The sequence below is a fragment of the Rhincodon typus genome, chromosome 2 (assembly GCF_021869965.1).
Source record: "Rhincodon typus isolate 14 chromosome 2, sRhiTyp1.1, whole genome shotgun sequence".
NCBI lineage: Eukaryota > Metazoa > Chordata > Chondrichthyes > Orectolobiformes > Rhincodontidae > Rhincodon > Rhincodon typus.
The window spans coordinates 51,541,402-51,559,470 of record NC_063333.1 but is presented as its reverse complement, the minus strand read 5'-3'; the positions used below and the strand labels follow the sequence as shown (position 1 = coordinate 51,559,470).

At 39.6% G+C, this 18,069-nt stretch overlaps 1 protein-coding gene across 1 annotated transcript in view; it reads left to right on the top strand.

Moving 5' to 3' along the window:
• The window catches only part of kcnh8 (potassium voltage-gated channel, subfamily H (eag-related), member 8), a 385,185-nt gene that overhangs the window by 348,356 nt on the left and 18,760 nt on the right, over positions 1-18,069 (top strand). Inside the window, exons 13-15 of the mRNA XM_048612148.1 lie at positions 2,212-2,567; positions 7,745-7,851; positions 9,801-9,880. Of these exons, the coding sequence (XP_048468105.1) occupies positions 2,212-2,567; positions 7,745-7,851; positions 9,801-9,880 (543 nt within the window). The remainder of the gene's footprint in view (positions 1-2,211; positions 2,568-7,744; positions 7,852-9,800; positions 9,881-18,069) is intronic.

The following is an 18,069-nucleotide window of genomic DNA, read 5'->3' as shown; positions in this document are numbered from 1 at the left end:
GGAGCGGAGGGCTGCACGTTCTGCGGGGGAGAGGTTGGAGTGGGTGAGAGGGGTGGAGAGGTTGAGGCGATTGATGTCTCGACAGCAGTTGGAGATGAAGAGGTCAAGGGAGGGTAGGAGGCCTTGGGGTGGTGTCCAGGAGGAGGGGGTGTGTTGGAAGCGGGAGAAGGGGTCAGTAGAGGGAGGGTTAGGTTCACGGTTGAAGAAGTAAGCGTGGAGGCGGAGGCGGCGGAAAAACTGCTCTATGTCCAAGCATGAGCGGTATTCGTTGATCCGTTCTGGGGACCTGGGTTTGAATCCCGCCATGGCAGCTGGTGGAATTTGAATTCAGAAATATCTGGAATTAAGAGTCTAATGATGACCATGAATCCATTGTCAATTGTTGGAAAATCTCATCTGGTTCACTAATGTCCTAGAGGAAAGGAAACTGCCATCCTCTCCATCTCTGGCCTAAATGTGACTCCAGACCCAGAGCAATGTGGTTGACTCATAAATGCCCTCAGGACAATTAAGGATTGGCAATAAATGCTGGCCTAGCCAGCAACAGCCTCGTCCTGTGAATGAATAAGGGAAAAAAAAAGGTAGGACCAGAAGGAAACTTGGGAATTAGTTTGTGAGATTGGCTTCCTGGCACATTCCTATCTCTGAGCAATCTTGCCAGAGATGCAGTCAATGCAGCAGTGGCTGTCCTCCCAGCATAGCAGTTAGCATTAATTGGTCAAATGGGACTTGGTTAAGATGTCATCTCTTCCCAGATGCAGATGGGTTCCGAATGAGGCTGTAGCTGCACAAGTAAATAGACAAGGTTTCTGGCAGTGTGCCCTATAAATCAGCCAACGTGGAGATTGCGGGATCAGAGGGCACAAGACAATCCATGGAGGCTTGGCTGAGTGAATTATAAATTTTTGGAATGCCTGTATTTTGAGATGCCCTCTCCCATTATGGCTGACAATGATTTCATTGGACCTTCCCACCTCAGGATCCTGCCCGCCATCCTTACATGAACAGCAAACATGGAGGCTGCCTGGAGGCCTGTTAATAGGCCACTTCCAAGAAGAAAGCAATGCTCTGCAGCCAAACAAAACCAATACAGTTGCAATCAGCATTTGTTCTCAACTGCATAAAACTTTGAAAGACAATACAATTCAACCAATTGTCGACAGCCATGAGCCTATCTCTCACATGTCTAGAGTTGCTTGAAAAAAATTATACAATATCTGTGTATCTAACACTCTCTCAGATTTATTTCAGATTGTGCCTGCGACACCAACATTTAGATTGTTCTTAAAGAAATGGCCCCAACACAAATACGTATGTGAAACCATGGTGACTGGTCGCTAAGCAGATCCATCTATTTTCTGCCTACCTGCTTCCAGCCAATTTCCACTCTCAATCTCTATGACACCATAAATATCTGAGGTTTGAGCTTGCAGCAAAGCCTATTGTGTGGTACCATGACAGAAGCTTTTGGAAGTCTTAAGTAGGCAATATCTACCAGGCTTTCCTTGTCCATCATCCCAGTCACTTCTTGAAATATTACAATCAAGTTCTTTTGGTCTTATCTCCTTCTTTTGAAGCCATGTTGGATGTCCTCAATATGCCCCATCTATCTAAACCATCATATGATATATCCCTACTGATTCTCTCAATAATCCTTTCTATAACTGATATAAAACTAGTTAGCAAAAGCTAATAGTTACTGGGCCCATCTTGTCTCCTTTCTTAGAAATGGGTCTACATTAGTCTCTATCCACTCTTCAGGAACTATCCAAGAGTGTTATAAGCTGTTAGCCATACAGGCATGAGGCTCTCAAAATATTTGATATTAACATCATCATTTAATTATGCTTGCATTTAAAAGTGTTCATCTCTGATGAAACATTAAGCTCAGATCTTGTTGGAGGTGGACATATAAAATCCCAAATGTCCAGGCCAATAGTTATCTCCTCAAGCAACATCACAAAGACAATGGTTATTTATTCCATTGCTATATGCAACTTTGTTACTGTGTCTCCCTCCATTGCAATAGCATCTTCACTTCAGAAGTAATTTAGTCATTGGAATTTCCAGAAGTTGAGAAAGACATAACGGTTGTTTTTCCTGCTACATAATATCATTTTTAATGTTCATTTATCTGACTAGTTAGTAGTGAACTGTTTAGTTCCCAACACCTCTGTAATGATTGTTTTTTTTGTCCCCATTTACACATAGTCAGGTTCCAATGGAAATGGGAACCTAAGCCAGAAACTCACATCTATTGTAGAAGATGAAGAGGATGTGCAAGAAATGGATGAGACTACACCATTATCACATGTTTCTACCAACGCTACGTACTACAATCAATCCTTGAATTTTAACAAAACAACAAATACCAGCAATTTCCTAGCAGCTAACCAACAGCTCCTCTCAGGCCACATAGACTTCCGGTCTCCCATCAGGGGCTGCGGCGTCATGATCAGAAGCAGGCAAGATCATGAATCTGTAAATATAAGGAGCAAGAAAAACAAAACCTTAAAACTGCATCTCACTGCACTAAACTCGTATGCTCCTCCTGATCTCAGTCCAAGGTACAACATATTCAATATAGTTCTTTATGTTTTATTTTCATGGTTACCAAAATGAGGGATTTCAAGGCAGGGGATGAAACATATGTTTTGCCCTGGACCCTCACTGCATTAAGGTATACAAGACTGAAAAATACGAGTGGTAATATTTGTATATAAACACAATTGATTTGAATGGTTGTCCTGTGCCTTCTTGTTTGCAGCACAGCAATAAACCTATTTGTTTCAAATTATTTATTAATCACTCCAGAAAATAACTGACTGAGGAAGTCAAGTGAACAGAGATAGTAGGAACTGCAGATGCTGGAGAATCTGAGATAACAAGGTGTAGAGCTGGACGAACACAGCAGGCCAAGCAGCATCAGAGGAGCAGGAAAGCTGACATTTTCGGGCCTAGACCCTTCTTCAGAAATGGGGGAGGGGAAGGGGATTCTGAAATAAATAGGGAGAGAGGGGGAGGCGGATAGATTATCCTTTATCCATCTTTATCCATTCACTATCCACCTCCCCCTCTCTCCCTATTTATTTCAGAATCCCCTCCCCCTCCCCCATTTCTGAAGAAGGGTCTAGGCCCGAAACATCAGCCTTCCTGCTCCTCTGATGTTGCTTGGCCTGCTGTGTTCATTCAGCTCTACAACTTGTTATCTCAGTCAAGTGAACATGTCACATATTGGTGCATTAGTACAAAAACATGACAATGACACCAAATAGACTGCAGTGGTTCAAGAAGGCAGTCCACCACCACCTTTGCAAGGGCAACTAGGGATGGGCAATAAGGCAGTGAATGCCACATCCCTGCATGATAATAAAAATAATTTAAAACAATTTCTAAACCTTCAGGTTGCATTTTGCAAACACATTTTGCAAACAAAATGAACAGTAAAAAAGAGGATCTACAAGCATTTTTTTCATTTTTTTCCTGGGATATTAGCATGGTTGGCAAGGCCAGTATTTTTTGCCCATTCATAATTTCCCTTCAGAAAGTTTCTGGTGAACCAGCTTTTTGAACCACCACAGTCCATTGAGTAGAAGTAGAGGCCTAACAAAACCAACTTGGAAGTATATGTTTTCATTATACTACCATCAAAACGTTTATAGTTTCCATTTTTGAATATAGAATCAGAGAATTGTAGAATTTTACAGTAATGAAGTGTCTGTACAAGCTCCTGAAAGAGCTATCTAGCCTGTCCCATTCTCTAGCCCTATCTCCATAGCCCTCTAATTTCATCATTTTCAAAGGTATATCCGGTTCTGTTTTGAAACCTGCTGTGGAATCTGCCTCCACCACTCTCTCAGACAGCACATTCCAAACCTTAACAGCTCTCTGAAAAATGTTTCTCCTCATCTCACTCCTAGCTTTCTTGCTGACAATCTTGAAATTATAGCCCCTAATTACTGACATACCAACTGGTGGAAACAGAATATGCTTTTTTACCCTGTCAAAATTGTTCTTAATTTTGAACACTTCAGTAAGGCCACTTCTTAATCTTCTCTGCTCCAAGAAGAATAACCCCCATTTTTCCTCGTATTGAAAATCCCTCATTCCTGGTATCATTCTAGTCAATCTCCTTTGCACTGTCTCCGGGGCTTTAGCATCCTTCTTTAAATAAGGTGCCCCAGAACTGAAGACAATACTCCAAATGTGGTCTGACCATTGATTTGTAGAGGTGTAACATCACTTTCATACTCCATGCCACTATTTATAAACCCAATGATCCTATAAACCTTCTTAACAACTGTTTCAGCTTGCCTGGCCACCTTCATAGAGTTATGCACATAAACCCAAGGTCCCTCTGTTCGTGTACTCCCCTCAAAGTTGCACCATTTGAGATAGGTCTACTACTGGAGTCCATAAATTGATAACATAGTCATAAAACATGAAACAAATAGTATGTTAATATATTTTCCTCAATTGCATTTTCCCTTAAGTCTCTACTGCTTTGAATTTTCAATATTTCTGAAATACATGACTATCCTGGCAGCCAAAAGTTCAGTTCAGCCTTCACAATTAAGCTACGACAAAGTTTTCTTTCTGTTTCATGTACAATTTCAATCAAATGTTAACTAACCACAGACCTTCATAGTAATTTTACTATGTGCAACTTTAATACAGGCTTATTGCTGTTTATGTAGAAGTTTGCAGAGAAAATGAACAGCGAGCAATTTCTTTTCACTAAATTTGCCTAGGAGTTGACAGAAATAGGTCTGATTTTCATAAAGTAGTTCTTTGGATCTTATTGTGACCAAATTAACTATTACATTTTGCTACAAAACTACATTTCAGAAGTAATTAATTGGCTGCTTTCTTTACCTTCAAAAGATTGGAGAACCCAGAAAATACAGGACTTCAACAAACTCTTGTTTGTCCAGTGTTCAGTATACACAGCCAAGGGCAAAGGAAACATCCTTTCATCATTTGTGCTGTCAAGTCCCCTCAGAATCTTAATATTTCAAAAAGATAACCCCTCATTCTTCTGGATTCCAGTGAATATAGACACAGCCTGTCTAACAACCTAAGGAGGTGATGGCCTAGTGTTACTTTCACAGATAATGTTCAATGAAATACGTTTGAATCCATCATGGCAGATGGTGGAATTTGAGTTCAATAGAAAAAATCTGGAATTAAGAGTCTAATGATGACCATGAAACTATTGTTGGAAAAAACCCATCCAGTTCACTAATGTCCTTTAGGGAAGGAAACTGCCGTCTTTACCTGGTCTGGCCTACATGTGACTTCAAACCCACAGCAATGTGTTTGGCTCTTAACTGCCCTCTGGGCAATAAATGCTGCCGAGCCAGTGATACTCTCATTCCAAAAATGCATAAAGAAAAAAAAATCTCCTCAGAAGATAAGCCTCCCCCATTCCCTAATTCCAGGAATCAGTCCAGTAAACCTTCTTGGAACAGCTTCTAATGTATTTACATCCTTTCATGAATAATGAATCCAAAAGTGTACACAGTACTCCAGTTGTGGCCTCACCAGTAAACTATACAACTGCAATAATAAATCTGGAATTTATATTCCATTTCTCTCACAATGAAACACAACATTCTGTTTCTTTTCCAAATCACTCGCCGGACCTATGTACTAACCTTTCATGCTTCATGTATAGGACACCCCTTATGTTGAGGGTTGCACTCTGTGCAATCTGTCTCCTTTTAAATACTATACTGCTTTTCTATTCTTCTTGCCAATGTGGATAAGTTTGCATTTTTCCACACTATACTCCAGCTTCCAATTTTCTGTTTTCTCTTGACTTAACTAATTTTACAGACTCTTTATATCCTGTTCACAACTTACTTTTCTAACTATGTTTCGATCATCAGCAATTTTAGCTACTAAACGTATGGTCATTGGGATAAATTGTATATAATTGAGGCCCCAGTATCTTGTCACACCCTGTCAACTCAAAAATGACCTATTTATGCCCACCCTCTGCTTCCTGTGAGCCAACCTATCCTCTAACCCTGCATTGTCAGCTGCACTGCCTACTCACTCGCTGGGGACATATCCCCATCTGCACCAAAGTAACAGTCGTGCCATCCACTTTCATCTCCCCTAATACCTGCCTCTCTCTCGTTCAAAGAGGAAAAGAGCCCACAATAGGGCACAAAGAAACAAGACAGGTGTGGGCTGCCTCACATTTGTGTTTGTCACCCGTTATATGGAGACTGTCCTGATTCTGACTCCCTGAGTGGCTGACTGACTGTGTCTAAGCCCTTGGACTGATACAGAGGCTGACCTTGACTTCTGATGACTGCTTGCAACTATTTCAATCTTCATGGCTTTGTGTCTGTGCTGAATACCACACGACTGTCAGCCTGGTATCTCTGGCTCAGAGGGTAAAAGGGAAAGCAATACAAGGTAGGTATGCTGCAAGCGTCCAGGAAGGCGCAGAGTGAGTGAGTGCTATGACGGCAAGCAAACAGACCGGACATGCAAGCTGGTACTGTCTAGGAGCTGGTGCATGTCCCTGAGCACGGTGTCCTTGCAGTATCATTGCAATGATTGTTGCTGATGCAGATTTGATGAGCAGAAACATATTGTAAGTGGACTGGAGAGGTGCAATGAAAGTTCCTAGATGCTGGCATATTTCAGATGCCAATGTCGATGGATGTAGGGTGCGTGTGGTCCAGTGCATATAGTGTGTACCCTGAGATGTTCATGCCCAGTGTCTAAAATGAAGACTTTTTGGAGTCAATGGCGAGTTTAAGTCACCAAATGTCCACGCTGACTTCCATGGGAAAAATTCTCAACATCTAGCTTGTTCAGTACATTTGGTACAATAGAAAGCTGAATATTGATAAGGTGAGTTACAGCATTAATGAAGCGTTTGAAAAGCGATAATTCCTCCTTTGTGGCAACTCACTGGAGTTATCAAGAAAGTCATCAAACTGCTCAGCAAATACATAGAAGTTGTACCAAGTGCTATTGATATGAGATAGCCTTGCTGGACTTTCTGTGTGATTCTGCTTCCAATATTGTTATAGCCTACATCGATCAGGCCCCTATAAGATTCCACGCTAGTGGGAATGAACCTTTTTGGGTTAATTAGTTGAATTCACATTTCCCCAGCTGTTGTGGCGGGATTTTAGATTTGAACTCCAGTTTAAATATGGATATGAGTCCAGTTGTCTAGATCGCATGTCAATTGACATTATCATTATGCTTCTACTCCTAATAGAAATCCTTTTAGTGGAAGAAAGAAACAGGAAAGTGTAATTCAGAGTTACAAGCCCCAGAACATACACTTACATAAGAGCAAAATATATGCAATACACCTCTGCCACATACACTTATAAAAGTGAATTAAAGTTGGAATGATTGATTCTCGAATATGTATTAAATTTTGCACTGTGGTCTAATGCGCTGGAATGGGGCTTTGGGTTTCGTACATTATGTGTTAGGGCTTTATCAAACAGGATCTGTCTTTCAGCAGAAACACAAATAACTATTTGAAGTAATTGGTTTCCCTTGCTGATTTAAGCAGATAATGTTGATGTAGTTCAGTAGTGAAGGATGACTTGATCGAAATAAATGGTAACTATGTTAATCGCTCTACTTTAGTATTGATGCACAAACACAGGAGCTAGATCTTTAAATATTATTTTTCACACAAAAATCAGATGATTCATTTTGCATCTGTACATTAATACATCTAAACTTTTTATTCTTATAGAATTGTTGACGGCATTGAAGACGAGAAAAGTTCAATAGGAAACCAGAGATTTGAGTTCTGCACTGAAAATACAGGACAAGAATCATTCAAACTTAAACATGCAAAAGGTAATATATGTCATGTTCATACCAACATAAAAGCGTTCCTCTATCATGTTTGAATATTATTTAAAATTTGCCTACGATATGTAGATGAGAGCAGATCATCCTGACCTTCCTTTCACATGAGATCTACATGTCCAGAATGTCAACAATGAAGAGTTCTTTGCAGGATTCAGGAAAGTCCCCACTTTTACTTGAAGGGGAGCCCTTGCCACTGCTGTGAATATGATATCACCAGAGACCGTCAGAAGCCTTCTATTTAAATTAAGTCAGGCTCAAGATTTACAACTTGGCAGATCACTGAGAATGAGTTTTGGAAGTGCCAGTTTCTTATCACACATTTGGTGGGGCTGATGCCAGAGATGATAATCCTAGTCAACGTAGCTACATTTGTTTAAAAAAATGAACATCAGACCAGTCATTCAGTTACACAGTGATAATTTAAGTATGAGCAGGATGTGGGTGAGTGGGGTCAGAAAGCTCCAAACACACTGAACGTCAGCAGCATGACTCCCAACTAATTTTAGCTACTGGTCAGCCTGAAATGAGTGGATATCAGCTCTGGTCAGAGATCTTGAACAGAGATTTTGGTATCAGTGAGCCTTCAGCCTGGCACGCCAGGAAAAGCATTAAAACATTCAAACAATTACTTCTTTAGATCCCTGAATCCTTTTTCTACCATGGTTTCCCCCTTTAAACCAGAGTTAAAATTGCACTTCGGAACCTTAAGAAATCATTGACCCAATCTGCGCATTTTAAGAGATAGCCACCAGCTGTGAAGTGATTACCTTTGTTGCTTACTTAGAGAGTAGGTTGAAATCAGAATTGACAAGAAGCAAATGATAAACTGATGGGTAAGTGAGATAGGTAATTTAACTGCTTACTCACCTAATTTCCTATACTCCTCCCACCCCCTCCAAATAAGAACATAAGAAGTAGGAGCAGGAGTAGACCATCCGGCCCCTCGAGCCTGCCCCGCCATTTAATAAGATCATGGCTGATCTTTTTGAGACTCAGCTCCACTTACTCACCATAACCCTTAATTCCTTTACTGTTCAAAAATTTATCTAACCTTGCCTTAAACACATTCAGCAGGGTAGCTTCAACCACTTAACTGGGCAGGGAATTCCACAGATTCACAACTCTTTGGGTGAAGAAGTTCCTCCTGACCTCAGTCCTACATCTGCTTCCCTTTATTTTGAGGCAATGCCCCCTAGTCCTAGTTTCACCTGCTAGTGGAAACAACCTCCCTGCCTCCACCTTATCTATTCCCTTCATAATCTTATATTTTTCTATCAGATCTCCCCTCATTCTTCTGAATTCCAATGAGTATAATCCCAGTCTACTCAGTCTCTCCTGATAATCCAACCCTCTCAACTCTGGAATCAACTGAGTGAATCTCCTCTGCACCCCCTCCAGTGCTAGTATACCCCTTCTCAAGTAAGGAGACCAAAACTGCACACAGTACTCCAGCTGTGGCCTCACCAGGACCCTATACAGCTGCAGCATGGCCTCCCTGTTTTTAAACTCCATCCCTCGAGCAATGGCAGACAAAATTCCATTTGCCTTTTTAATTACCTGCTGCACCTGCAATCCTACTTTTAGCGATTCATGCACAAGGACACCCAAGTCCCTCTGCTACAGCGTGCTGCAATTTTTTACCATTTAAAACATAGTCCATTTTGCTGTTGTTCCTACCAAAATGGATGACCTTATCAACATTGTACTCCATTTGCCAGACCTTTGCCCACTCACTTAGACTATCTATATCCCTCTGCAGACTTTCAGTGTCTTCTGCAAATCCCACAATTGAGTTAAATTCTTCTGAATGTTATTTTTAAAATGCTAGCATTTTCAAGTAATTAAAATCGCTTCTGTAAGTATAGTCATCAGTACATCGCACAGTTGAACTGGAGGACAACAGGAGTTTGTAAATTCCCATTTAATGTTCACAGACTTTGATCAAGTTACACCTGCCATGCTGGCTGCTAAAGCTGAAGAGACAAAGCAGCAAATCAAAAAGCTGAATGATGAGGTATGAATAATTATTATTTATCAAACTGAAAAACATAATTCAGCATGAAATAGCAAAGCAGAATCCCCTCAGACAGGATTACATTTGAAAATATTTAAATGTTTGAGCTATAGGGAGAGGCTGAATAGGCTGGGGCTTCGTTTTCCCTAGAAGGCTAGAGGCTGAGGGGTGACCTTGTAGAGGTTTATAAAATCATGAGGGGCATGAAGATAGTGAGTAGCCAAGGTCTTTTACCCAGGGCAAGGGGTGTAGGTATAAGGTGAGAGGGGAAAGATTTAAAAGGGACTGGAGCAGCAACTTTTTCACACAGAGGGTGGTGCATGTGTGGAATAATCTGCCAGAGAAAGTGGTGGAGGCTGGTTTAATTACAAAATTTGAAAGGCATCTGGATGGGTACATGAATAGGAAGGGTTTAGAGGGAAATGGGCCAAATGCAGGCCAATGGACTAGATTTTTTTAAGGATATCTGGTCAGTATTGAAGAGTTGGACCAAAGGCTCTTTTTCTGTGCTGTACAACTCTATGACTCTATGTTACAGATCAAGAGATCACTCTTGACTTTATAAAATATTATTCTGCACGCATGTGTATATATTCTTAGATGTCCAATATGAAGAGCATGTCCTGTATCTGTAGGGACATGTTATTTCACTACTTCTGGAAAGTTTAAGCATTAATAACCAAACATAAGGAGTCCTCATTCGTATGTCAGATCTTCACTGAAATTTACTCAATATATTCAGCCATTACTTGCATTGTCATCTTTATAGGAGAAAGTAAACTTATTTTTCAAAATAACAGAGAAATGACATTGTTTCCTCGTCAAACCAGGCTCCTGTAATTCCCACATATAACTGTTCGCAAATTTTCTCCCCAGGCTGCTTACATCTTGACTAAATTTTGGCACCATCCATTCAAGGCCCATTGGATTAATTACTTCTGATGTGCTATTCAATGACTTGTCTCACTGTGGTATTTTTAGTTAGGACATTGCAATCGAATGAAATGGCAAAAATCACCAGTCACATTTGTTGACAGTCTGTATTTAAATCCAAATGCCGAAATGAAAATGGCATAAATTGCGCTGTGTCAATTTAAGTTTAACTGATTGTACTTATGAATGAAAACTTAATGTCTTAATGTATATATTTTCATAATTTACTTTTGCTCTACTGGTATATAGAATATACCAAAATTATGCCTCCTTCTATGCTGTAACCCAGAGTCAATGACTCTACAATAGAGATCTGAGCAGGCTTCTTTCAGCTCGTTTGAATCTCCACAGTTTGCACCATGTAAGTGTAGAAGAGAAAGTTAAAGTCTTTTAGTTGCGAAAAGGGATGAACAAAAAGTCTTTGGAAGTCTCTTCCCAGAAAACAGGAGAGGACAAGTCATTACTACTGTTATTCATTAATGACAAGAATCCATTCTTGAGTGCTTTGTGGTAATTGGCTTTCTAACCTGCTTCATAACAAGGACATGAAATAATGGGATCGATGAAGGAGTGGGGGATGCTGGTTGCAGGTCTACTCAGTGTCAATGTCATTGCTTGGAAGAGGATAAATAACGGTTATTCCATTTTCCAGAGACCTGAATCCTCATCTGAGGTCTAATCTAAAGCAGAATAAGCAGCACCCATCCCAATGCGTTAGAGTAGAACTCGAAAGTACAAAAATAATATTTCACCAAATGTTCTGAGAATAAACGCTCTCCCATTCAAGGGAAAGAAGGGAGCCTGAAGTATTAAATATTTATCAACATATTTTTCTGGGATTGATTCAATTTGTTTTCATTGCTGTTTCCAGTGACTAATTTCAGGAAAGCCATGGACTGAACATTAAAGTCAAAAGTGTGTTGAAATATTGCTCTAATTGAGTAATTTACATATGGTAATTACAAATTTGTTGCTCCTAATGTGGTCATGTGTCACTGCCTAAAATACTCAAGTGAAATGTAGGCATTAGCAAGTTGAAGTTGACTTCCCAAAGTCCTGTAATTTCCTGGTTTTAATCATCAAAATCAAGCCACCCAAACCCAGTTGACTCTCCAAGGTAAAATTTAGTTCAATGATTTTTCAAAAACACAACTAGAGAAGCATATGCTGAGTCCTTGAACTGGAAACTTCCGATATTTTGAGCAACTGTAACAGATGCTACTCCAGCAGAGTCCTACTGGAATCACATATTGAGCACTTCATAAATGTGCATTTTCATAAGGCTAAATACTGGCTAAAAACTGGCTTACACCTAAATCTATCCTAACCCTGCTGCTATGAATTTCATATTCTTGGTCATGGCTTTTATTTTCAAAATACAATGGTCAAACCAGGCATTTGTTCCAATGTGCAGCAATAGCTGAGCAATGCTCATTGACACGCTTACCAGAGATCAGAGATTGCACTGTGAGAAGAAGATACAACATTCACAGCATTGTCTTCCATTTAATTTAATCACATTAAAAATACATTTACGCTATTGCCAACAAAGGGAATAAAATTGCTGCATAAAAATAACATAGCCAATGGACCATATACAACTTCAATAAAAGTTTTCAGTGGTAATTAAGGCTTTAAATTTCTCAGTAAATTTTGCTATGAAGGTGACATCTGAAAATGAGAACAACCTTGGAAACAAGGCCACAGGTGTAATTATCAAAAACATTTATAGTTCCATGATGTGTAACAAACATATTTAAAAGGAAATGTGACGGCATTTGAAAGAATAAAGCAGTCAAGGTTCTTTACAAATGTTCATGAGTAACATTTTTAATATGTGACAGTAAATTTAAACTTTGAGTTTAGAATCGGAGTATAGTCCCTCAGTCAATAAAACAAAGACATATGAGATACTGTCCTCATTTATTCATTGATACAATAAAAAATATGTAATTCCCCAATAATTCTAACTGTACCTTGACTATACCTTTGTTTTGCCAAAACTGAAAATTGTTTGGGAAGTACATGACCTCACACTTTCCTGCATCAAACTCCATCTGCCGAGTTTTCACCTAATCACTCAACCTATCTATATTCCTTTGCAGATTCCTTATTATTTCGTCGCAACAAGTCCTCACATCTATTTTTGGATCATCAGCAAATTTGGTTACATCACTGTCTGCTCCATCCTCCAAGCTAACCTTATAAATAGTAAATAAGTGAGCCCCTAATACTTGTCCTTGAGGCACTCCACTCATTTTGTCTTTCCAACCTGAAAATGACCCGTTAATCCTGCCTTTCTGTCTTCTGTGTATTCACCAATCTTTAAACCATACTAATACATTAGCCCCAATACAGCGAGTTCCAATGTTATGCAATACCTTTTATGTGGTCCCTTACTGAATACCTTCTGGAAACCTAAATACACTTCACCTAACAGTTACCTTTATCAGCTCTGTTTGTTATTTCCTCAAGGAACTCTGGCAAATTTGTCAAACATGATTTTCCTTTCAACAAACTACATTGACTCTATTTGGTTGTGTGAAGATTTTCTATATGTCCTGCTATTTCTTCCTTATAATGGACTCTAGCATTTTCCCAATTTTAGAGGTTACATTAACTAGCCTATAGCCTCCTTTTTTCTGTCTTCATCTCTTCTTGAACAATGTGCGAGAGAGCAAAGGACTTTCTAATCTGATGGATCCCCAAAATCCAGTGAGTTCTAAGACGCTTCAACCAATGTTTCCACTGTCTCAGCAGACACTTCCTTGAAAACCTTTGGATGCAAGCCATCAGGTCCTCATGATAGAAACTGTTACATGTCCTTTCCTCCCATTAACACCTCACTTATCTGTTATCTTTGTGATGTTTGTGGTGTCCTCCAATATGAAGACCAAAGCAGAATATTGATTTAAATTACCTTTATGCATACAAAGAAATAATAACAAGTCAATTTTCTGATTTCAAAGGATGTGATAGCATTACAATAGCATCAAATAATGTTGATCTTGCCCAGTGCGCGCTCTGTGCAATGTAACCTGTATGCTTCTGCCTAAGTCTTTTTACAATCTCTGATCTGTACATCCTGGCTTACGATGATCTGCCGGTACTGCTCATAAACAAAGCTTTTCATTATACTCTGGTACACATGACAATAAATCAATCAATCAATTTGTTTGGTGATTGACCACCGCAGTAAACTAACTGCAAATATAAAACTTATGATCTATCAAGCCACGTTTCAGGCTGGATCTGATATGTCCAGCATTATCAGCAGCAGCTGTTATATTACTACCACTAGATGTATCACTAGCTTTTATCCTTCACCCATCCCTCTCTATGCTGTCAGTTTATTTTTAACACCATGAGCATGAAACATATGAAAGAATTCTCCTCTTTGGGACATTACCAGAAGCCTTTTAAAAGCCACATATTCAGTTCAATGAAGGATTAGATTAAATTAATCAAGCATGACTTGCATTTTATGAACCCAAATTGACTGTCCCTGAATAACCTGTACCTTCCTAAGTTTCATTAATGTTACTGTATATTATGGTCTCAAATGTTTCTCTGTCACTATCATGAATGTTTTATTATGATCTACTTCTTTGATGAAGAATTTTGGTTAGCATATCTACATCATTTCTTTCATCATTAACTTTCCTCAGTATTCTTCAGTTAAAACTGTCCCATATCTGGTGACTTATGACCCCAATTTATTGGAATTTTTACAGTCACATCGACCCCAGCATGTGAAGTAGAGCTAATAACAGACCTGGTAGCTAAGGATCCTCTAGAGGTTAGTGATTGCAACATGATAGAATTTCAAATGTAGTTTGAAGAGAGCAATTTGGGCTACAACCCAATTTTCTCACCGTAAATAAGGGTGATTACAGAGGTGTGAGGAAAACGTTAACTAAAATGGGCTGAGAAAATAGACTAATGGGAAGGTCAGTAGCTAACAGGGGCACACATTTAAGGAGATATTTCATAACATTCAACAAAAATTTATTCAGCTCAATAAAAAAGACTCAATGAGAAGGATGAACCATCCATGGTCCGTAAGAGGTTGCTAATGTACTTTTTAACAAAGAAACATAAAGATTTATGATGAGCCAAAGGAAAAAAAGCACCAACTCTACTACACCAGAACTGATTGAAATGAACTTATTAAAAATATCAGAGCTAAAGGTTTAACCCTCTAACCCTCAACAGCAACCTTAAAAATACTGCAACCTCAGTGAAGGGTCACCCTGATTCCTCTTTAAAATTCCTTATTCAGTGGGTATGGAATCATAGAATCTCTACAGTGTGGAAGCAGGCCATTCAGCCCATTGAGTCCACACCTATCCTCCAAAGAGCATCCTACCCAGACCTACCCCCTACCCTGTCCCTGTCAGGATGCATTTAGCATGACTAATCCACCTATCCTGTACATGACTGGACACAATGGGTAATTTAGCATGGCCAATCCACCTAACCTGCACATCTTTGGACTGTGAGAGGAAATTGGAGCATCCAGAGGAAACTCACTCAGATAAGAGGAGAATGTGCAAACCCCACACAGACAGACAGCCAAGGGTGGAGTTTCAAACTCGGGTCACTGGCGCTGAGAGGCAGCAGTGCTAACCCAATGAGCCACTGTGCCACTCTGCTGTGATTAATTTCTTTTCAGCAAATTTCTGTATTCACTCAATGTGATTTCTTTAGTTAATGTCTCTTCCTGAGACTCTTAACTAATTGTTAACATCTTCACTTATTTCTTAACATGAGATCCTTAAACAAAGCCCAATTTTTTTTCTCTCTTCTATACTTGATTGTAAGGTACTGAACTATTTACGCCTAAGGTTTAAAAAGCCTCATTTAAAAGCTTCTTATTATAGCATGACAAGTATGCCTCACACTAAAGGCATAGTATACAAAATTCCAGACAGCCCGCCTCCACTCACAGAACTCAAAAATGAAACTTCCTAACACATGCAATGTGGTAGACAAATCAAATGGAAAGCCATATTTGATTTTAGCCACGTTACAACACAAGTTTCAAATAATAATGGTATATTATAAACTTTCATAACAATTGTGAATCTATATTAAGACATTAATTGCCATAATGGCACAGATGCTAGCTGTCAATAAATTGCATGAAGTCAGGATTGCGACACTACTCATAGATCCAGCTTTATATCTGTGGCAAAATTCATAACCGTACTGTGAACATATCGTAATGCTCCAGCATCGTAAGAACTGTGTTAAAAAAAACTCTGCAACAATTTCATACAATCACAGAACCCCTACAGTGTGGAAGCAGGCCATTCAGCCCCTCGAGTCCACACCAACCCTACAAACAGCATCCACCCACTGAGCCACAGTGCTGCCCCAATTTCTTGGTCATATGTGATATATTAAATTCTTTGTGAGCTCATTTCATCTCTCTTCACTTGAAGCTGCTGAGAGGGTTAAAGTCTAAATGTAGAGTTGCTTTTTGCTTCAGTTAAACCTATGTTGAGGTATCACAAGGTTAGAATTTAATTAGAGGGCTAAACTGTCAGTATCTGACTTTATGCAACTGACAGTAGAAACGTAGCATAACAATAATATTGGCCCAGATCATCTACAAAGCAGCAATCATTATCGGATTACCGCTGCATTCCTACTTTCCTAAGCCCTGAGGGTGTTCTATATTTCTGGGCGTGTCCTTGTGATGCCAGTTTGTTCCGAAACAGGGAACATATCATCCATTGAACTGCTTCCTCCTTGCGTCTGATTGTTGAGGTTTTGGTGGTGGGTAGGAGGGAAGAGAAGCCATATGCACCTTATATGGCACTAGCTCCTATATTCTAGAAAGTGTTGAAATGTCCTAAAACTTTTCAGTCTTTGGTGAATAAACGCGTAAGTGAATGGGTGAGTGAATTGTCAAATGTGCATGTGTATAAGTGGGTAGACAGTATGTGGGTTCAGGGCAGTAAGGTCAGGTCAGAAGGCACTATTAGGTTGGGGCTAGTCATGTTGTGTCTGAAGGAAGAGTCAAGTGATGAAGTGAATGAGGTCAGACCAGGGAGTTGAAGCAAGTCAGGCTAGGTCAGTGAGAACTGGGACATGGGATGTTGTGGTGGGGAGTCACAGTGCTCAGTGGCATGGCTAAGTGGGAGTTATGTTTAACATTCTCTGATATATATCCAGATAAATAAATCAGAACTATCCAAAATCTCTGATTCCAATTTAAAGTTGGAGGTTTTTTGCCTGTGGGTCAGAAGAAGGATCTCAGATCAGAAGAACAGAATGTGGAACTTCTTTCAGGGGAGGTAAGCAACAACAAGGGTCAATAAACATTGGTAGAAATTGTTTACATCCCATCAAACAGTAATGGTATTAATCATAACAATAATGAAAGCGTGGGCATGGTATTAATCATAACAGGTAATACAGTAATCAGGGAAACAGCAGTGAAGCAAACAAGTTTCTTGGAGACAATAAGGATTTCAGCTGCTGGAAGCCACAGTCTATATGTGTGAGGCTGGAAAAGCAAGGCAGGTCAGACAGCATCCAAGGAGCAGGTAAGTCAATTTTTCAGTCCCTGAAAGGTTTCGGCCCAAAACATTGACCTACCTGCTCCACGGATGCTGTTTAACCTGCTATGCTTTTTCAGCCTCACACCTATAGACTCAAGCATTCAAGTCTCTCAGTCAGATCAGCAAGTCACAACTTCTTCTGGTCTGTGTTGTGTCTTATGCCTCAGAGGTATCTAGAGATCAGGTAAATTAAAGAAACTTCCTCTTGCAGTGGGGCAAATGTATTAACATGATTAATCAGCCATGATCATATTGAATGGCAGGGCAAGTTCGATGGCTGAACTCCTCTTCATGTGTTCCAGAGAACAGGGCAATTGTGCACTGGAATTTCAAACTTCCTGACAATTCTCATTGAACCATCAGAGACTGGAAGATCTGGGAACTCACTTTTCCAGTCAATGTCTTTTCATTCGAACTCATGATGAATGGCATTGAGCTTAAATATTAGATCAAAGAAAGACCAGTTAGAAAAAATGAAAATCTCCTCAACATCAGCAGGAGATTGTAGTGAACTTAGTTAAACCTTAAAATTAGCTCTTGGGGTTAGTTCTAAAGCTTCAAAATGTAGGATCACTTTATCTTGCAAGAGGTGTTCAGTAGATCAAGTAGACCAAACGCAGAGAAAGGAGATGTGCCAATTCATCTGGCACTCATGCAAAACTAAGACACAAGAAGAGAAAGTAA